Source organism: Amphiura filiformis, unplaced genomic scaffold (genome assembly GCF_039555335.1).
Source record: "Amphiura filiformis unplaced genomic scaffold, Afil_fr2py scaffold_49, whole genome shotgun sequence".
NCBI classification, from domain to species: Eukaryota; Metazoa; Echinodermata; class Ophiuroidea; order Amphilepidida; family Amphiuridae; genus Amphiura; species Amphiura filiformis.
In genome coordinates this window covers 89,659-113,224 of record NW_027305513.1, presented here as the reverse complement: position 1 = coordinate 113,224, position 23,566 = coordinate 89,659, and the positions used below count along the sequence as shown (strand labels likewise).

The 23,566-nt window shown below is 36.8% G+C and overlaps 1 protein-coding gene across 1 annotated transcript in view; it reads left to right on the top strand.

Moving 5' to 3' along the window:
- The first annotated feature begins 1,813 nt into the window (after window positions 1–1,813).
- LOC140144316 (solute carrier organic anion transporter family member 5A1-like) overlaps window positions 1,814–23,566 on the top strand; it is a 30,423-nt gene continuing 8,670 nt past the window's right edge. Inside the window, exons 1-4 of the mRNA XM_072166141.1 lie at window positions 1,814–1,976; window positions 15,025–15,145; window positions 16,026–16,515; window positions 22,208–22,537. Coding sequence (XP_072022242.1) covers window positions 1,834–1,976; window positions 15,025–15,145; window positions 16,026–16,515; window positions 22,208–22,537 — 1,084 coding nt within the window. The 5' untranslated portion in view covers window positions 1,814–1,833. The remainder of the gene's footprint in view (window positions 1,977–15,024; window positions 15,146–16,025; window positions 16,516–22,207; window positions 22,538–23,566) is intronic.

Sequence of the window (23,566 nt, the reverse complement as noted above, 5' to 3'; positions counted from 1 at the left end):
GTATAACCATTGACCGCAATGTCGTATACAAGCTTGCTCACAGAGCGAGAAATCAATTACCCCGTCTATACAGTAGCCTTAGTCAAGTCACTTCGCTAATAATATGCATCTCATAAGGTCCGAATAAAATGGTCATAGGTGGCTGTGGATTCAACCTACCATGGCGATTTCTACTATGAAGATATCGGGGCGATGTCACTGTGCACCATACGGATAGGGAAATTGTAGCCTATACTCTTCTTTTCCATTTTACACTACCCAGGGTTACCATGGTTACCATTTAGTTGTCGAGATATTAATTTGAAAAAGAACCAAATATGAATATTGACCCAGGTCTTATGAGGAGTATCACCCCCGAATGGGGAATTTTCAGTAAGGGACCGTTCAATATAGACACTGCACCGGGGGAAATAGAAAATTTAAGGAGGGAATCGGAAAACTTTTGGGGTCTTCGGGGAATCGTGATTTTTTTTAAACAAAAATTTAATGTAGGGGGCCTATAGGCCTAAACCATACCATGGGAGGAATATGAAGTTTTAAATGAAGAAAATTGGGAAAACAGTCGGGGGAATCTGAAAATTGTAAGTGGATGCGCGACTGGGAAACGCGAACGAGAAGTGAAGTTATTTTTTTTTCAATTCCCCATTACCCCCCGGCGTAAATATTGAACGGTACTTAATTAAGTGACCTGTCGCGTGTCGTGAATTTGAGAAAACTGTTGAAATATTTTATTTTTGTAGCTCATGCACCACAAAGCACTAATCCTATTAATTTAAATTCAACGTGGAGATTAACTAGTAATCTAAAATAAGGATTAACAGATTGATAAACCTTTCGTCAAGAAACGCACCATAAAGCATGCCTATTCATTCAATGGTGATGTGAAGATTAAGTAGGCCCAACTGATCTCCGGACTGATCTAAATGAGGATTAACACATTGATGATGAACCTTTAATCCAGAAATGTGATCGCCACCACACACCGACATCGCCCCGTTAATAATTACATTATACAGCAGAGACACTAAAATGAATACCCGGGATCGATACACGTGAATGTGCTACGCACGATTTGATGTTCAGACGATAAATCTTTGGATACCGGGGTAGAAAATGATGAATATCTCCCGTAATTTATTTAGTCTAAAGAAGCCAGATTTTGTTCCTTGCACTTGAATATAGGTGTTGAACGGATATGATAGTCGTTAGCTTGCGTCTTGAGAAAGAAGCTTGCGTCTTGAACTCAAAAACTTACAAAAATTCTGATTTTATATGTGCCGAACTATAGCGCGCTCCGCTCACTCGTGGAAGGCAGTCTAAAAGCAGATGACCATTGACCTCATCATGGCGTATACATGCTCACTCACACACAGAGAGGTCGATTACCAGGCTATTGTCAGTAGCCTTAGTTGGATGTCCCTCGGCTCATTATGCGTCTCAAAGGTGGGAACAAAATGGCCATGCGTGGCTGTGGATTCAACCTACCATGGCGATTTCTGCCATGAAGATATCGGGGCGATGACACTGTGCACTATGCAGGCCTTGGTCCATGGATTTGGGGAAACCAAAGAGCCTTCCATGAATTGAAGATCACTCATCATATATTTGCTCACGTTGCACTCATCTCTTTCATTAAAATTCAAATCTATCAACACAAACCACGTGACCTGTTTGACATTCAATTTCCTGTAATTTTCTTGGTATTATTATTGTTTCAACCATTTTTGTTTCAGATCTGCTTGAAAAAAAGCACGGAGAAACACTTATTTTGGATTTTGCTGGTGATCAAAATCTGCCAAAACTAGTAATATTATTGCTATCATCATTTTCACCATGGCAACGGATTGTGTACAGATGAAGGAACATGGAGGAAGATTAGAAGTGCCTTCATCTTCTGCTAATAATTCCTCTTCAGAAGCAGCACTCGTTACAGAGAAACAAGAACATCATGAACACGGAGCTGGTGAGAATACAAGGTACAGACTACAGATTGCTTGTTTATACTTCGAGGGGTCAGTGACACAAAGACGTAACTCCATTTTTTGCAAAAATGAGATTTTGATATTAAAATTTTCACTGAGAAACATGGGTACTTTCCAATAAACACACATAACTTAGAAGTATTAAACTCCATTTCATGATTTAGCACCTAATTGAAATCAATGGCCAGAGTTACTCGGGCCAGAGTGAACATGTGAAACATATAGACTTAGCTACAAAAGTCAATGTGGACCATTATCTTTAAACTCATTTTTCTCAGAATGGCCAAAATGGAGTTACGTCTTTGAGTCACTGACCCCTCGACTTAAATCCTCCAATATTTAAATAAAATGTCATTTAACAGAGAAAATGTCAAATAATAGTCAAATAGTTAAATGAGTGTGATGGGTGGGAAACAGGAAACTCAGAACAATAATTGTGAAGGGCCTAATCATCATCTTGTTGCTCTCAACAATCAGCTATTATGTGCAAGAGTTCCCCGAAGAGTTCACGATTTGACATACTTAAAGCGCCATCGCAAGATGTTTTTGTGCACTTCTGCATGAACTTTAGACGTTTAGAAATGTATTTGACTCCGTGGAACGGATTGAAAATGAGGTAGTTTCGTAAAATTCATATATTCGGGCGGCCAATTGTCAAAATTCAAAAAGAATGTGATAGCTAATTTCTTTTCAACCATAATTAGTTCTGGTTGGTTCGGGCGATATACGGTTCTTTCAGGGACATCACGGTTAAGGGTTAGAATTCGTATTAAAATGTACGGATTAGATTGAGGGCTATACCTGGTGGGTGTAGGATTAAGGGTCATGTCTATAGGATTAGGACACGGAATTAATCATGCAAAGGTCTTAAACAATTGAAGATCTATGCTTTTATACAATGGTATTTTGTGTCACGATCGTGATTACCATGTTAGAGAAGAATATCTTAGAATTGAAACTACATTTTAAAGGAGTAGCATCAACATCATGATGATTGATGCCCGGATTGATGATAATGATTTCGCGCTTCATGTAAAGGTTCGGTATTCAAGTCGAGGAAATTTTGAGCAATAACACTGTTAGCTATACTGTTCTTGTTTTGTTGGTTGTCTTTCTCTTTGAAAATAAAACCAAAACTTATTGTTCTCCTTCATTTTGGAAGCAAGGCATTTGCCACAATCACTATATTATACTTTCCCAACAGCAGGTTATCGGAAGGTCTTTATATTTACATCATCACCCGAATGAATAACAACACAATTATTGCATACTGCAACCTGACATAGTGACAACTGTTAAGAAGTGATGAAATCTTGCAAGCTCGGCTTTGCAAGTCTTTGCTTCAGGTTCCCATGGTCTATAATTGGCAGAATTGAGTTATAGTCAACACATAGTGCTCCTCGAGCACTAAATTGTATAGCAGTTCTGTCCTCGCTTTGGATCACTGCAGAGGTACCGGGTTCGAGCCCTGGCCGTTCCCGACGACTTTATGTGCATTTTGGTTTTCAGTCCATACTCACTCGCCTGTTTGGTTTTCTCCGGGTGATTCGGTTTCCGCCTGCTTCTAAAATTACGACTTTCTTCCGTGATTGTAAAGTTTCGGACCAATTTCCGTGTTTAATAATTGTTTATGATTGAAGGTATAGTGGTGCAAATGGCCACAGTATATAACTAAAAGCGCCAAGAAAACCAAATAAAACAAAAGTGCGGAGGAGGGGAGGTTGAAAAAAGTTTTATCATATCTGGATCACTAACCTATGCTCCTATCCAATGCTATCCGAGCAACCATACACCTACCCCTACACTTTTAAAACGATCCACTCATTTTGAATAGAAACTTGTCAAATTTGACAAGGTAGGGAAAACTATTCAGATGGGGACATAACAGATTTCTTTTCAAAATGACTCGGATATTCTCATCAAAATGACAAGAAACTCATCAAATTTGATAAGATTGCATTAAAAACATTTGAGTACCATTAGACTTCAAGGGAGGTTAGGAAGTTGGGGTCGGGGAAAAAAATTCGCCGCCAAAGGCGGCGAAGTTGTTGTTTTTTTCGCCGCCAAAGGCGGCAATTTTTTAAAAAAATTTCATGCATTTATACACAGAAATTTAGGTGGGGATTTTTTTTTTTAGCGTTGCTCATGTAAGCCTAGTGGGGGGAGTTTTTTTTTTCAAAACTTCCTAACCCACATGCACCTTGAAGTCTAATGGTGCGTCCAAAAAAGATTGAAATAATTAAGTCGACCAAGTTAAGAGAGTAGTGTCACCAGGGGCAAAATTTCCGGCTAAAATTGTTATGGGGGAAATATTTACTTTGATAAATTGCTCTGGGTTGACCTATAAATTGACCAAAACGTTAATGGTTAAAAGTGTTTTTAAAATAATGGTGTTACATGTGTTCTCTGTGTAGCCAAATCCATACGTCATGCATACATAAACATGCCTATGCTACTCTATACAGGCAGCAAAATTGGTTCCTTTAAAGTGACGTGGTCCGATTTTGCATGTTCTGTTTTCGCCAGCCCATCGGGCTGGTACCTGTTTCTGGGATGGGGTCAGTTTGCTCAAGAGATTAATTTTTATTGGTATTGGAATGACTTTTTGTTAAAACTTTTGTGGTTGAATTTTTTAAAAATATTTTAATTCGATGTGTAAGGAAAAGTAAGTATGTTTTGCCGTTTCAACGAATGAAAACGAGTGAGTATTACCAAAGTTATGTTTGAATTAATATGACTTTAAAAGTTTTAGGTATAGGCCTAAAATGTAACAATAATAGTTAATATACAGCATCATATGGTCAGCAGAAGAAAAGTATGTCATTTCAGTGTCTTTGACCCGGGGTCCTTGACCACTGAACAGCGTGATATCATGTTGATAACAGATCTAAGAATCAAAATCTTCATCATATGGACCATATTGATGTCAAAGTAATTATCTATCATATCCTGTGTCGTTTTATGGATAAAAATGACTCAAAATGCTATTGATGAAATAGTTGCTATCATGAACATCAGTTTTGCCTTTTCAACGGGAAAAATCCGATGCAAAATAAAGTTTTCAGGGCCTAGCTATAATATGGGCATAATTTATGCATGTAGGCCTATAGTATTGAACAATGTACCCATTTGACATGCACTTATAGATAAATAAATTGTCTTACTTTATTAATTTAATAACTTCTATGTTATAAATAAAATGACACATAACGTAAGTGAAGCTACTTTCTATCTTTGTTATTTGATTCATAAACTTACAGTCAAGACACACAAGAGTGAAGATTGCAGTGAGTAATCAGTCCTTTATAAATGTTCTTGCCACCATCTATCATATAGTAAACTATACATTGCGAATTAATATCAAATTATTTTAAAATAAAAATGTACATGTAAGGTGAGTTTATATTATGTTATATGGCGAATTTAAGGAGTATTTCGTGATCCTAGCATCCTCTTTTTATGACATTTTTCAGTAGATATCCACAAAAAAAGCTTATTCTAAAAAATTTCAGTTGATTCCGATTTTGCCTTTACGAGTTATGCATGGTTTAAGTGTACACAATGTGTTGCAATTTTGTTCTGGTATACCAGAACGAAATTCAAATTTCACGATTACTTTGCTAACGAATTTTCTGCAAGAAATATTTTGTACATAAACATTATGTAGCCAGAGGTTTCCAGTGATATAAAAATCTCAACTTTTTTTGAGAAAAGTTCGGGGATGATGCTGTGGATCACGAAATGCCCTTTTAACTAAAACCTGCAGTCAGTGCAGTGTAGTATTTGTGACGTGGTATATCGAAAGCAGACACTTTTGGGCAGGATCGTAAATGGAGAAATAGCCAAAAATCTACCCGGGGTGATTTTTTCACGATTTGGGTTTATGATGTTATTAATGTTTAAAATACTAGTGCACCTGCGGCTGTGAGAGCCCAGATGCTGTGAGAGCACTGGCATGATAGCGATACTGTTTGACCCCAGATGACCTTTGACCTATCAAGTTTAAGCCCAATAGGGCAAAGTTTAAATTTAGCCCCTACATGACCTTTGACCTCGGTTGACCTCAATTTTGTTTTGCGCATAGGCCTATATTCCCCTCGTATCAAGGATTGCACCCACCACGTTTGAACCCGATAGGACAAAGTTTGAAATCCATGACCTTTGACCTTTGACCTCGGATGACCTCCATATAATGTTTTTCATGCTCCCCTCATACAAAGGTTTCGACCCACCAAGTTTGAGCCCGATCGGACAAAGTTTGAAATTTGACCCCTCCGTAATGACCTTTGACCTCTGTTGACCTCGACTTTATTTCGCGCATTATATTCCCCTGCTATCAAGGATTCCACCCACCAAGTTTGGGCCCGATCGGACAAAGTTTGAAATTTTGACCTTTGACCTTGACCTCCGATGACCTTCAAAACCACATGGCCAACATGCTTTTCCCGATACCTATCTATATGCGAAATTTCAGCGCGATGCGTCGAAGCACGGCGAAACGCATAGCCGGACAGACAGAGAGATAGACAGATAGAGACCGCTTATTATTTTATTAGTATAGATTGTCTGATCGTTTCAGACCGGAATATAACTGGCATGTTGTATTTTTGAGACATTTTTCAAGGTAATTCCTACTCTCAACATTGTCAATAATATTTTTAAAGGCAGCTTATCTATTATTAATATTAAAGGCCCATTCAGTGATTTGCTCATCCGGACGATCGTAAAATCATCAAAATTTTGGTACCGTACCTTTGTTATTACATAGATGTGCTAAGTCTGCGAATGGTTCAGCCAAAAGCCGCGTAGGCCTATTTAAGACAAAATAAGACATTTTACACGAATCTGTATTTTTAGATACTGACAGTATCTAAATTTAGCTACAAGTATTTGAATGGCGGGGCTTGAACTTTGTCAGTACTGCTGTTTTCTTCATTTTTTGCCAAATTTGGCATTTCAAAAATACCAAATGACAATTTGAATGACTTAGGCCTATCCTTCTCTTTTAAGCAATTTATAAACAATTTTAATTTTTTTACTCTTGCACTGGGATCACTGAATGGGTCTTTAAGAAATATGGTGTATCATGTCAAAAACAGACATCTTTTGGACAGCTTATAAATTTGGAGGCTTTCACATAAAGAGCTATTTTGCTCCACAACGCCGTTTTCCCCAATAAAATCGGACATTCCTAAGCGAAGAAATTGAGTTCGTAAGTTATGGTATTAAAAATTGGAAATTGAAATATCGTGGGTAAAAAGCTGAAAAGACAAATAAAACCAGAACAGAACAATTTAGAGAACAATAATGAATTAATAATAATGAACAATAATGAATTAAAGAGTTGACAGGAGATTAGGAGTTAATGTTTTCTGCAGTTTCAGTGTACATCTTCTCACCGTTGATGGTTTGGTGGACTGTCATGTAACATGGATGTAGTAAGCCGTGATCCTAAAAATGCCTTTCACATTGACCAAAACTAATTACAAGACCTCTTCTACATTGAGGCTGGCTTTCCCTTTTAGAGGGAGTTTTTATCTATCTTAGATTGAGGCCTATATCATTAAAACAATAATTATACGTTTTCAAATTTTGAGTTGCATTGCTGCAGCGGTTTGATAAAAAAAAAAAAACGTGTATAAATATGCCCCATAGGATAGTACATAGGTCTATACTTCCGGAGTGTAAACCATAAATCACTATACACTCTCAGAAAAAAAGGTGCTACTTAGAACCTTTTTTTGTCCTCTATGTAGAACCCTAAGCAGTAATAAGGTTCTAAAAAGAACCTTAAAAGGTTCTATAAAGAACCTTAAAGATTTAAATAGGCCTGGGGACATTCTAATTCATTCATTCAGGGACTCATCACAAAGTTAAGAAAAGTAAAACGTAGTGTTAACCCTTTTTGATACTAAAAATCATTTTCTTGGATAAAAAACCTTTTTTTCTGTTCTACTAAGAACCCTTTGATGGTTCTTTCTTTAAGATTCTTTAAAGGTTCTTCAAGCTTAAGGTTCTACAAAGAACCTTTTTCTTGGCTACAGAACCTTTTTTGGTTCTACAAAGAACCCAACTCAATGGGGTTCTTAGTAGAACAGAAAAAAAGGTTTTTTATCCAAGAAAATGATGTTTTAGTACCAAAATGGGTTAGGCCGTGTAAAATTAATATTTTGGTTCTCGTCCCTCCCTCCTCAATTTCTGGGATTTGTCAGATTTTTTTTTTTTAGATTTTTCAATTTTTTAGACTTTGGAATGATTTATGAAATCTTCATACATATGAATAAGTTTATTAGAGAACAAGCATCACTTCCAAGTCTTTTTGTGGTACTCTAGGGGGTTTATCCCTCAGAATCTCACATTTGAAAAAAAAAAAAAAAAAAGGGCCTCATCGTTTCCTCGAGCACTGTTGGAGAAGACCGAAAACTACTGACAATGCTAATTTTACATTGAAAAAAAAAAAAAAAAAAAAAACACCTCCCTCCCTCATCAATTCATGAAAATCCTCTGGACGAGAACCAAAACATTAATTTTATACGGCCTTAACACTACGTTTTACTTTTCTTAACTTTGTGATGAGTCCCTGAATGAATGAATTAGCATGTTCCCAGGCCTACTTAAATCTTTAAGGTTCTTTATAGAACCTTTTAAGGTTCTTTTAGAACCTTATTACTGCTTAGGGTTCTACATAGAGGACAAAAAAAGGTTCTAAGTAGCACCTTTTTTTCTGAGTATACGTGTTTGTTACGCCATTTAAGGGGTGCTGCAATAATTGTGTGTAGGCCTACCCCCGGGGTGGTAAATTCTCAAAATGGTCTGGCCGTGCCAAAAAATCTTTGCCCTCCTTTTGACGTGCCAAAAACCTTTGCCCCCCCCTTTGATGTGCCAAAAATCTCCCCCCTTACACATGCAAGATTTTGGGGAACCCAAATGTAAGACCTTAAATTGTCTTATCATATAATTAATGCGAAATTTTGCATATTTGAACATGTTCCTAACGTTTTCCTACACCTTTTTAGGGCGTAATATAGAAACGGTGCCCAAAATATATGTGCCAAAAATCGCTTGCCCCCTTTTGTCCTGCCAAAAATCGATTGACCCCCCTTTTGACCTGAAAAAAAAATGCTTGCCCCCCCTTTTTTTGGCCTGCCAAAAAATCCGGGCAAAAAATTTGCACCCCCCTATAATTCACCACCCCGGGGTACACATAATTATTGCACCACCCCTAAACGAAACATATCTCTGTCTATAAATGGCGTTAAATTTCACTGGGGAAATGAGACAAATGTGAGCTTTCTTCTGATACCAAAATCCCAGTTTTGAAGAATAAAAATGGGGGATGCGGCTGTCGATATCACGGACCTTTAAATTTCAATGCACTGTCATACTTTTAGTTGCAGAATCAAATTTTCTGTTTATAAACAGTGTGCTGAGCTGAAAATTTAATCAAAATATTAATTTTTGATTTAAATAAATAAGACGCTGGCATGGTGCGGGGCATGCCGAGTAGTGCTGTAGTCATGGTAGTGTGTAGACGCATAAATCAGCTGCATCTGTGACATTTGGCCCCTGAAGATGTAGAACTATTCAGCCTCGCGATTTTTTTGAACAAACAAAAAAACAAAAAACAAAAACAAAAAACTGTTAAATGTCAAAAAAGTCAATTTAAAAATTTTGCCATACAATTGGTATTTTGTATTATCGCGAATTTCACAATATCAAAATTATTGGATATCAGAAGGACATTTCTCGTTAGTGTGTCTGATATGCTCTCAGGTTACCATGGTTACAGAAAAATTACTAAGCAAAGGTGGGTGACCGAACCCTTAAATTCTTGATTCACTCAATTTTGATAAAACCAAAGTTATCTTGAAGTCGTTGGGAACAATGAAATACATATTATCTATAATATCAAATTATGTTCCTATTAACCTTTTCACATGAACACGTTACTAAGGTGAGGTCGAGTCCTGTCTGAGAGTTTGTGTTCCTTGAAATAATACATGTATAGTGGGAATTAGTAGTAATGCATGATGTTTTAAAATAGTTGTTCTCCAACGGTTTTCAATTTTTGTGAATTTGTTTAATAATGTTGCCGAAATGTGTTTGGCAATTTTGTTTGAATATCACACTTGCTAAGAACGCCAAGGTTTTTGATAATGAGAAAAGCACTGTTAAGAAATTGAGCGTTTTAACATGTTTAAAGGAAAGCCTTCTTTTTTATTAACGATTTTATTATAAAACCTACATGATCTGTTCATTCATGGCGTATCCCCATGCCACGATAGTGCCTATATCAGGTACTGTACTGTAATTTGGTAGTTGGTACAGAATTACCTATTTTAAGGGCAACGATATTTGAATTTTGCCCCTTGGCATTTTATTTGAGGTCTGTAAAAAGGTTTTTTTTTTGGTTTTTTCAATCTTTATGGAATTCATTACAAATTTATCGCGAGTTTTTTGATATTTTGCCACGAGCTTAATGTGTTAATTAAAACAATAGAACTAATTGGATTACGTAATCAATTAAATTTAACATTGTATTTTGATTCATTGACACAAAATTGTAAATAATTAATCTTGAAACAATTTTTAGGCATGAAAACTTAATTTTTACCATTCATTTTGGTCTAAATTAATTCAAAACAATAGCTGCAATGCATGATGCACTTGAAGTTGTAGGTATTTCCGTACCCGATAGCTCCTGATTTTACCTGATCAGATACTTTGCCCAGAGCAATGATGTGATTTGACATGCGTGGAAGCAGTCTGTCTTTAAGGGTAGACGAGGTATTGTTGGTCGAAGCAACCTAAAAATCGATTTTCATTATCTAGATCAATATATATATTATTGAAAAATAACACCTTGATGTTTTGCAAAAGTTCATTCTGCAAATCATATCTTTGCAAACTTGCTTAATTTATTGTTGTTAATGAGTTATGTAGGCCTACGTGTTACAAAAGTGTTGTTGTTTCAGCCCTCTTTACAACGTAACTCAAGAACCGCAGCACCTATAAAAGTATATCTGTTATATTTTAATTCTTCTACACACTCGCTATGAATTGAGCAATACAGTTTTTGCCAAAGCTCACTACCATTCGTAAGATGATGTGAACTACCAAATCACAACAGTTTAAAATAATTAATAACCTTAATCAAATGATCAAGAATCAATAATTTTGTCTAGTATTTAATACATTTGAATATATTGTTCGAACAAATTAAGACAAAATTATGACCACAAAGTGTAGAAATTACCATTTTGACCGCACAAAAAGAGTGAGTGAAATTGGCAGTATCATCTTACTTCATTCAAAGTACAATATACTTATAATACCTTTTTAATTGGTATCATCAACATTTCAAAGGACGGCAATTATATATTTTTGAATATTTTCTTGAAAATTACGTATGTGCAAAGAACAATCATTATACAGCCTGTAGGCCTATATCAGGAAGTCATAGCATTAATATCATGGAATTTCAAAAGATGAATGTACATACGATTAATTTGATTTTATATTCATAGAAAACTTAACAATAAAATAATTTTGAAAAGTACAGCGGTTCTAGGTTTCACAGCTTTACTTTTGGCATACAGGGTGTCCCAGAAAAAAAATTACCGAGCGAATAAAATTGAACGTAAGTCGAGTAATAGACATCAAAATCAAAAAATTTAAAATGTAACGTATAGCTTATTTTGTTGTGCATCACATACCAAAATTTTATTTGATTCGATTGACTGGTTGTGAAGAAATTAACGATTACATAAAGCGTGCATCAATGCAGTTCATTCCAAGTTTGATCAACAGGCGCTTTTTTCATACTCGCTCACCGCTTCCTAAGTTTGTGTATCTCATTAAATTTAGTCCACATCATCTATTTTATAATCCGACGGTGTTATGTCATTCATGCTTTCACTGAAGATGAATAATTCTTTATGTTGTGCAAACGGTGTTATATTTTAATTTCCAAAGAACATTTTGAGCCAAGAATGACAATGATCAAGTGCTTACAGCTTTACGTGTGATTTTGAAATACCATGCAACATTAATGTTGAAGTTTTAAAAGATTTAAGCTTTGCATTACAATTGTTTGGAAATATTCCAAAACATTAATGTGTGTGAGACATTTTTAAGCCAGCTGGAATTCTTTATGCAATAATTATTTATGCAACATTTATACTAACATTAAAGAAAAAATATATTTGCAAGTACCGAGCATCATCTTACATGCAAGCTTTCATTTTCAATATCGTGCAGGTTTTTAAATTTGAACAAAACCTAATTAAATCAAAGTAAATTTAGGTAGACAAATCCAGTAAATAACTCACGTTCTTTAGCTTTCGCCATCTCGGATGATGGCTTTCTCAAAAGTGACTTGGTTCACTGCTTCTCCCGCGGAAAGCGGCTGTAGCCTCATTCCCAGAGTGTGATGGTGCAAGCAGTGAGTCATATACGTGATCTAGAGTGTATGAGCCTATGTCCGGTTCATGGTGGCGGCCCCTTTCTCCTGATCCATATGGCCTCCCTGACTTTTCTTTTGAACTGATTTGCTTCCTTGTCAAGTATTGTAGCTCCCTCCCAATCTATAACATGGTTGTCGGCAGCGACATGGTCCGTAATTGCTGATTTATTGAATTCTGTGGTAGATTCTTTCCGTCTTGCGCGGGTGTACTTCTTGTTTTCCGCTTTCTCTGCATCTTTCTGGTGCTCTTTCAACCGTGTGCCAAACGCTCTCCCTGTTTCACCTATGTATGATTTTTCACAACCCTTGCAGTCGATGTTATAGACCACCTCGCACATCTGGTTGGTTTCTCTCTTGTCTTTAGGGTGCACTAATAAGCTCTTGATAGTGTTATGAGGTTTCATGGCTGTTGCGATTTTGTGTTTCCAAAAGATGCGCTTGAGCTTCTCTGAGAGGCCTGCAACGTACGGTAAAACTACCATACCCTTTGACGGGTTATCATCGGTGCTCTTCTTTGAACTGTTACTCTTGATCTTGCTTGTTGACATTTGCTGCTTAACACGGTCCATTGCCCACCTTGGATAGCCACAGTTTTGAAGTGCGGTTCTGATCTTCTTTTCTTCTTCCTTTTTATCTTCCTCCTCTGTCACTATGCTATCCATTCTGTCAAACAGTGTACGAATGACCCCGAGTTTCTGATGCAGGGGATGTTGTGAGTCAAAGTTCAAATATTGATCCGTGTGGGTTTTCTTTTGTCTTTCTGACATAGGCTCATACACTCTAGATCACGTATATGACTCACTGCTTGCACCATCACACTCTGGGAATGAGGCTACAGCCGCTTTCCGCGGGAGAAGCAGTGAACCAAGTCACTTTTGAGAAAGCCATCATCCGAGATGGCGAAAGCTAAAGAACGTGAGTTATTTACTGGATTTGTCTACCTAAATTTACTTTGATAACCAAACCAATCCTACAGATGAAACTGTTCAGTGACCTAATTAAATGTTTTGCAAGAAACAGATTGTTTAAAAAGAAGGATTTCTCAGAACAAAATATGAAGCCCATTGACAGTTAACCACTAGTGCGCATTGTGTCGAGTGGTCTTTCTTTCAAACTTGGAATGAAGTGAATTGACGCATGCGTTATGTAATCGCTCCTTTCTTCGCGATCAGTCAACCGATTCTAGCAAAATTAGCGTATAAGATGGGCTACACGCTGATGTTTAGATTTTTGGATTTTGATGTCTATTTCTCGACTTACGTCCAAATTCATTTGCCCGGTATTTTTTTTCTGGGACCCCAGCAAACACAAAAACGTTTTAAAAACGTTTTAAATAAGTTATATTTTGGCTTTTGGTTTAGGTAAAACGTTTTAATAACATTAAAATGTCGGGTTATATAAAGGTCATGATAACGTTTTAAAACGTTTTGTATGAAAACACACTACAACACTATTTTTTAAATGTTTTCAAAAATGTTATTTTAAACTATTTTTGCAAACATTTTTGCCAAATATTTTGTCAATACTTAAATAACATTTTGTTAAAACATTTGAACCCAGAAAACACAGAAATGTTCTTAAAATGTTTTTTACAAAACCTTTTAATAACATTTAAATGTCGGGTTATATAAAGGTCATGAAAACGTTTTTAAAACGTTATTGAAAATATTTTGGGCAAACATTTTTCGCAAAATATTTTTTCAACCCCAAAATAACATTCTGTTTAGAATGTATTGTATCAAGTTGTGTTTGGAATGTTATTAAAACGTTTTTATAACCTTTATATAACTCGACATTTAAACGTTTTCTGTAAAACATTTTTGTTTGCTGAGCAGTAGATTATCAAAAAATGTTTTTTAAGGTTATGAATACGTTTTATACTCTTAATATACCCTTTTTATAACCCGACATTTAAACGTTTTCTGACAACCTTTTATAACCTTTTGCGAATGATGTCGAAAACGTTTTGTGTTTGCTGGGACACCCTGTACGGTTGTGGATACGAGGTGGAAAGGGGTGTTTCAGGCCTAAGTGGATTTGCAGGATCACATGGAGGGTGCACCCGGGTGCAGTAATTTCAGACCGCGGGATGGTCGCAAGGATTTGCGGGCCTAAAGTGAAGTTTTGGCTTATCATGTCATTGCTTGTTTGTGTTCAGAACCTTGTGTGGTCGTAGCTGTGTACTTATTCGATTTTGGATGTTTGTTGTTAGTTGACTGTATGATGGATAGAATGAGTTTCAGAGTTGCTACAGTAAAATATGTGTTATGTTGTATATTGGTAAATATATAATGTTATCTGTCATAGCTGGGCAAAAAGTCCAAAAAGTACTCAATGTTGGACTAGCTATGAATGAACGTAACGTTTGTCACAATAACGAACGCAAAAATGCCGGACTATAAGTGCTTTTGCTGTGATTTCCTGCTCATAATCTGCATTGTAATTTGTACTGTTCTTCTTTTCCTCGAGGTATAGTGTCGCTGCGGTACAATTTTGTCATGACGGACTAGCTACGGCAGCAAAAGTTATTGCAAAAATTCTCAATAATAATACCATATCCTTTCCTTCACGATATAGGTACTGTTGTTGCTGCTGTTGGCGACCAGGTTTCCTACAATGTTTTGCTTCTATCCGATGGTTTCTAGTCTTCGTCTGTTTTTTGGTGACGTCAACTGCTCTCATGATTGCAATATTCCAGGTACATGCATACATATAATATTTAATCATTTTTCTGCCTTTGATAAAGATCTAGGATCGAAAGCTTAGGCCCCTAAAACTTTGAAATTTTAAAAAATTTTTACAGGCGAAACCAATTAGTTTATACCCCATTAGGCCACTAACAGTCAAGTTTGAGTTTCCCGTCACATAATTTCTGAAAACAAGTGAGGTCACTTTTTCATTATTCATTATTCGTTATTTTTCTGCCTTTCATTATGACCAACACGCATGTAAATTGTGTTGTTATCTACCGCTCACTCACTTGAAGATGGATATTAAGCCCAAATGAGATTCAAAAGTATCTTAAAAAGAGTCTGCAAGGTTGACAGCAAAATGTATGTTTTGATTTTGATTTTTCCACAAAAAATAAATGGATATTCATCATTTCTTTTGCAAGTATAACCAGTTTTTATCGGTATTTTTTGGAAAATCACAATAATGAATTCAAGTGAGGGTCAGAAAATTGGAGGGCGGGTGACGGGAAACTCAAAATCGACTTTGATTGGCCTTAATTCAAAGTCGAATACTTTTTGTAAAGTCGAAATGCCCAATCGACCCAGATTTTAAGAGGTTTGGTGGTTTCCATGAAATTAAACCCCGTTTTTTTGTGGATTAATCAATTTTGATTAATTGTTTTGTTTTAATAAAAAAAAATTCCAGATATGTTTGCAAAAAATATACAGATTTGTCAAGCATTCGGTGATTGTTAGGGGCATTATAATAATTAAAATATAAATATATATTTAAAAAAAAAATGATGGTCCGCGCGTAGGACAGGTTTTTATTTTTTGTTGCCTTAGACCTATATGCAATTTGTTTATGTGTTTTGTTTGTTTTGTTTGTTTATTTGTTTGTTTTAGGGTAATCTTACTACAACAGAAACTCGTTACCAACTCAGTGCATCCCAACTCGGATTGGCCGCCTCAATGTTTACCGTGGGGACGGTTATTTCCACCATATTTGTCACCCATTTTGGCGGGAGACCTGAAAGTCATCGTCCACGGTGGATTGGAATTGGTGCTGTAACCATGGCAACGGGATGTTTCATTCTATGTCTTCCGCAATTTATATTTGGACCTTACGAATACACTGAAAGTATATCAAACTCATCTTCAGCAATATCATCATCTCCAGAGGGTTTATGTGAACTGGATAATAGTGTGGCTACAATGTCATCTATTTTGACCTGTGATGATGAGAAACATCAATTAGTGTATGAAAGTTACGTGGCGTATATTATGATTGTCATCGGGCAACTGGTGATCGGGTTTGGGTACGGTCCCTTGATGCCATTGGCATTGGCATTCATTGATGATAATATCGATACGTCTACTACAGGGCTTTATTCTGGTAAGTTTATGTATGTCTGTTTGTCAGACTGTCTGTCTGCCTGTCTGCCTTTTTTGTTCTTCTGTTCTTTTCTTTTCTCTGTTCTTCTGACCTCTCTTCTCGTCTCCCTCTCTTCTCCTCTCCTCTCCTCTCCTCTCCTCTCCTCTCATCTCATATGAAATGATTTAAGGAAGCCAATAATCGTATATATATCTTGCAGCTCTTGTGTTAAGGCCAAAGATCAAAAGATCAAGATGTTTTGGACGTTGCCCCCCCCCCCCCGAGAAATATCATGCATATGGAGCAGAAATGATACCCCTTATATACCCATACCATTCATTTTGTGTGTCAGCTTTACCTTAAACCACGATATTATCGAACAGCCCGGTTGCACGATTATTAATATTCCTCCGGTGGCCGACTAAATATAAAGCCATTGCAATAAACTTTGAAGTCACAATAATAATATCAAAAGTCACAATATGACAGTACTTCATATCTTCCCACCGATTCAGTTCCAAAGATAAACACTTCATCAGACTATCGTTTTCCAATTCTTGTTTTCCCTGATGTGAAAGCGGCATGAATACACAGTGTTAACAAGATACATGGGAAGGTCGACAACCCATGATAGCCTCCACTTTAACCCAATGCTGCCCACAAATATCAAGTTTGAAACAAAAGATTGTCTAATTTACCAGGAATTGGTTGAATGTAATATCATCACAAATGGATCAAATGTTTCACTTATATTGGAAACTAAATACTTGGATTATGACATGCGACTCCGAGGCTCATTAAAGTGATAATGCCGAAAAATGACCACACCGTCTCGATTTCCTTGTTGTCGGTCATGACATAATTACGGGTGTGCAAAGAAACCGGCTCGAAGTACACTGGGAGGGTGAGAAGGGGGAGGGGAGTGGCTGAAATCAGTCGCGTAAACAGCTTTCTTCGTGCAGTGGGGGAATTTCGGGGGCAAAGACGAAAACAATTCCCGCTTGCATCATTGGGACACTGTTTTTGCCCATGATCGGGTGAATTTTGGTGGAAAACAGGTTCCTTGCCCCCTTTCTTTACCTCCGCCTTCCCGATTTTCTCTTTCATTTTTTGTCATGGGAGGCACTCTGCTCCCCTAGCTGCCCCACTGGTTGAAAAGGTTAGATTTTGCATAATTGTCAGAAAACCCGGGTGGGGGTGTTGAGACCATCATGGGCACAATACTGATTACAAACCAGCCTCTATTTATATTTTGCGTGTCTTACTGAGAAAGAATAATATGCAAGCTTTTAAAAGAAGTGTTACTGATGCCGACTTAGGTCTATCGTCACCTACAAATGAAACGGTGTGTGTTGCTGAAATGAATATCTTAGGCATAACAAGGCCGGATCATTCATTCAGTCACCGTGTCCTGATGAAGTATTTCGCTGTGAAAAAAAATGAACTGAGAAGTTATAAGGTCATTTAAGGGTGACTTAGACCAGATTTAAAGATCTCTGCTTAGGGAGTGTTCATAAATACTTTGGTAGGGTGGGCTGGAAAATATGTAGGGGGGGTCATAAAATTTTAGGAGATCTGAATAGGGGGGGTTAAAAAAGTTTTGGGTGTATGAACAGGGGGGGTTAAAAAGTTTTTGGGCACGTATAGGGGGGGTGTAAAAACTTTAGCAACATTAGTCCTGAAGCGAAAAATATAAAATAGCCTAAAATTTTTTCGCGCGCTACGCGCGCAAATGTTCATGTAAAACCACAACAAAATTTCATTCCAGATAAGGGTATCATACATTTGATCAGGTCCTATAAGTATTTTGACAAGTCATTCAATAGTCAAAGATATATAAGTATGAAGTGTTAAAAATTGTCTTGTTTCAGTTTGTGTCAGTTCCTTCTGGTCTGCTCTTTAAATCACTAAAAAGGTGCAATATCTTTGTTCTTCTTTAGTGTTGACAATTTTTACAATAATGTTTCATGCAGTACAGATTATTAATTTGTTATCACTGATATACACAACTAAATCATGTTGCATTATAATCATATCGGCAGAGTAAGCTTTGAGAACCGGGGTACACATCCCCCCTAATTGTTTCCATGGGGGACATCCACCTAAAAATCCTAGTAAGAGAAAAAAACAATAATTGCCCTATGCAACTTTTTTAGCACATCGAAAAGCACCGTGTATTGGGCCCAAATAGGGTAAATTTTGCGCTTCGCGATCACGCAAACTGGTCCATCAAATAGCAAAACACACCATTTCGGCAGTAGCGTAGCCAAGGGGGAAAGTTCCCCCATGACAAAGATGAAAGAAAAAGTTCCCCTGTCAAAAAATGAAAGATAAAATCTGGAAGGCAAAGGAAAAGAAAAGGGACAAGGAGTCCTTTTCCACCCAAATTCACCCCTGATCATGGACCAAAAATAGTGTAAAATACAAAACGTTTGCTCGTCACCCGACCCCCCTAAATTTCAATGCTTCCATTGCCACTGATTCAAATCATCAATTGATGTTTTTTTAATACGGTACTTAAAACATAGGCTACTTATATGAGCTACTCTACAAAATGATAAAACATTTCCACAATTTCACATATTTTATATCAATGACATGGACGTACAATTTCATTGCATCATCAATACAAATTTTAGTATCATTAATATAAAGCCTCTGTCCTTTGATATAGAATGGTACATTAAAATGAGGGGGGGGGGTCAAAATAGTTTTGAACCTAATATGAGGGGGGGGTCAAAAAAGTTTTAGGTCCATTAAGAGGGGGGGTCAAAAAAGTTTTGGGTTCACGAAGAGGGGGGGTTAAAAAAATTTTCGACATGAAAAAAAATATTTTCCAGCCCCCCACCAAAGTATTTATGAACACTCCCTTACTGCTTTCAGAATACTTTGTAGACCGTGTAGACGAAACAGATTGTGAAATCTATGAGCGCCATAATTTATTTTATGGTGATTGGTGACAACTGAGTAATTAATTAATGTTACACAATTACCATGATTACCTCGTAATTCAAAATTGCAAACGACTCTTAAAAGAGTGAAAACCACAATTTCAATGTATGATAATTGATTATAAAGGCCATTAAGTGAAAAAGAGTAGTGTCCCTTATCATACCTTTACGAAGTATTGTTGGTCGAAGCAACCTAAAAATCGATTTTCAATATCTAGATCAATATATTATTGAAAATGAATACCTCGATGTTTTGCAAAAGTTCATTCTACAAATCGTACTTTGCAAACTTGCTTAATTTATTGTTGTTTATGAGTTATGTACGTTTTACAAAAGTGTTGTTGTTTCAGCCCTCTTTATACAACGTAACTCAAGAACCGCAGTACCTATTAAAGTATATCTGTGATATTTTAATTCTTCTACACGCTCGCTATGAATTGAGCAATGCAGTTTTTGCCAAAGTTCTCTACCATTCGTAAGATGCTGTGAACTACCAAATCACAACAGTTTAAAATAATTAATAACCTTAAAAGTGTGATTCACGAAATTACAGCAAAAAAAGTCTTCCGAATTCATTCGTTTATCAAAAAAATCGTCACATTTTAATTTCGATAAACGGAATGAAATTACAGCACATAGTGGATATGGAGCAATGTTTATGATCAAATAACTCGCAAAATCAGAATCAACTGAAATTTTGGGAATAGTCATTTTTCTTGGATATATCTATGATATACCATAAAAAGAGATCGCTAGAATAACAAAATTCTCCTTTAATGATAACCGCGCCTATCACATTTTAAATTTGTCTACCATTCATCCACGAGAAATGACGAGATCATCGACCGTACATTATCGCTAACAGCGTTCATATTTTGGCAGAGAGGAAAGACAACATAAATAGCTACCTTTGACCAGGAAAGTTAGATAAAATCTACCGGTATATTTTAAATAGGTCTTGGGATGGAAATATAATACATTAGAAAATCCCTATCGAAACGGCCAGCACTGACAACATAATCCTACCATGTCTGAAACAACACCTCATGATACATTCAGTACAATACAACTTTTTAGTGAAATGATGTAAGGGAATACTCGAGGAGGACGCATAGCTCCTTTAAATTTTCATGGTCATTTTCTTGTATTCCCGGCTTGTATTTAATTCTAATTTTTTTAATTGAGGGATATCAGTTATTTTTGGTGCATCAGGTGCATGTCTCATCATGCAAACAGTATGTATGATGTAGACATCTATTATCACCGAGGTATAAGTGCGTTATGGACAGGGAAGTCCTCTTTTAGTACTGTCTATGCACTAACGCGCTCGCCTTTTCGCCACAGGATCGTGGGTTCGAAGCTCGGCAGGACCACTCGAAGATAGTGCAGGATACTTCGATGAATTTACGCCTAATTGCTGGGCGGTGTGTGACACTGTTACCAATGTAAAACAGAAAAGTTATTTGACGTACATTTTCGGCATTAAACTTACTGGACTGAATTACTAAAGTAGCTTTAAATGCAAATGATGGCGTAACAAGGATAACGGCAAACATTAAAGGTTTATTCAGTGATCACAGCGAAAGTGGAAAAAATGTGTATAAAGGATAAGTCATTTAAAATTGTCATTAGGTATTTTTGAAACGAAAAAATTTGGTAAAATTCGAGGAAACAATAGTATTGACAAAATTGAAACCCCATTCAAATACTTGTAGCTAATTTCTCTGCTTAAGCAGGGGGGGGGAGCAGGGACATATCTGACAGTAAAAGCTAACATTTTATGGAAAATAAATACTAATCTATTTTTACAGAAATGTTATAATATGGCTTTAAAGCGCCCGGTGTGAGCGAGTGAGAGAATATAGGGAGAAAGTTGCCTTCATGCAGCACACAATGACACAAAAACATCTCTTTACAATAACGCAAAAGTATGTCAAATCGTGAACTCTTGATACTGGTAATATACACTGTGAGTGAGTGTCTTGAGCGAGACAAAAAGCGACATAAGCCTAGAGCGCAGGCCAATAACCGCCATCTCGATCTACTGCCCTAAATATTGTGCTATTTATTCAGTATTCATCACGTGACTGATTTAGGTGAGTAGATCGGGATTCAGGTTGTTGCGAGGGCAGAGAGTAGAGAGGAGAATTTAAAACGAAAAAATAAGGAGATGGGAGAGAGTAGCATAAAGACGAGGAAGAGGCAGTGAGAACGAACCTTAGTCGATCATAAAATTCCTCTATGCCCCCCCATCGATTTGAAAATTTAAAAAATCTCAGAAAATTGTCGAAAAATGGCTCCCCCTCATCAGGCCCAGTGAGCCCCCCCCCCCAAAAAAATCATGGTCGGTGCCCCCAATGTGATGACTCGCGCTATGCCACTGCTTCCTACTAATAATGCACAGTTTACACGAGGACTCTATTGCTGGAAATTTATTTCCAGCAAGGGAAAGTCCTCGTGTATATTGGTAATTTTGCCAGGCAATACCCCTGGACCTCTGACCTTTCATAGTTTCCTCAAAATAGAACCTTTTGTTATGTATTTACTTGGTTATGGTTTTATAGGTCACATAGGGGGCCCCTAGATATAGTTGATTCAGATCATATTGCTGGAAACAAATGTCCCCATGTAAATTGCATCGCCAGGGCAAGTCATCCATCAAAATGAAATTTATGGTTATTATGTAGGCAAGGGTAAAGTCCTCATGTAAATAGGCCTTAATAAGTGTTCATCTCTTGTTTTCAATTGTTATTTCTTGATAGGAATTATGGAAAGTATGTGGGGAGTCGGTGGCATCATAGGTTTCCAAGTCAGCGCTTCCATCGTTGGTTTATGGGTCGATTTCTATCGAGTAGACACGGAAACCATCGAGATTACACCACGAGATCCACGATATGTTGGTGCCTGGTGGTTGGGGCTCCTTATAGCAACATCACTTTTCTTACTCTTTTCTATTCCATTCTGGGGATTTCCAAAGAAATTGGTTCAAAATGGATGCCATCAACATGATCAAAACAATGGTCTCGAACACAGCAATGACAGCCACAGGGAGCTACCGAGAAACAAAACTAATAGGCTGTTAACATTTAAGGGTAGGTATAAGTATGAATGCTTTTACTCTAAATAGGCCTGTTTTATTTTTTGTTTAAAGAGGAAGGCCCACCAGAGCAGTTCTTCTGTGGTGAACCACACCTGCCTGGTTATCAAATTATTCAGTGACAAGGTTACTAATTGTTTGCCAGGTGCTAATTGATGTTTTAATGTTATTGCATCAATTAACCCATGTCAAATTCAGAGATAAACTTGTTACCGATTAATTTGATAACCAGGCAGGTTAGGTTCACCCGAAGAACTGCTCTGGTGGGCCTTCTTCTTCAAAGTTCTTGTATCATTTAAATACATTTTCAGTGCGACAGATTATTTTTGAATTGCCAATAATCATTCATTTAGAATGACGAATTATTAATTTGTCAAATTAGACCACATTTTTAACGAATCAATATTTATAGTTGAGCATATTATTTCAAGTTCTAGTACGACATCCATTTCAAACGCCTCTTTTCATATCCATCATTTCTTATGTATACCCTAGGTATAAGGGCTCTAATTGGAAAGGGAAAGCCCGTTAGGGAACAACCCAAAAGTTCGATGAAGTCTTCTAAAGGAAAGTCATTCCGTTAGAAGGCTAACCCCTCTCCCTCCACTCTAACGTAAGTGTCAAATATCGAAAAGTCCAACCCGCATTCATAGGATACAGGGCCATCGCTATGGTGCATGGGGGTGTGGAGGGGTGCAACAATATAGGATATTGTCAAAAAAATTGATCACGTTTATGGAATAAAATATGTTTTTTGATACCCTTTTAGCACGAAACAAAATTAGGACTTGCTGGATTTTCAAATAAAAAGAACCAAAGTGTGGTACAGCAGTTGCAGGTTACGAGTACTGCACTCTTGATTTGAAGCAACCACTGTAAAATGTCAATATCGTACTTCGGAAAATGCTAAAATGCTAAAATTTGAAAATGAATTAAATCCTTCCAAAAGATCAACTTTGACCGATTTTTACGGGCGTTTTTACAAACGTAATCGGACTTTCTGACCCCTTCCCTCCCTAACGAA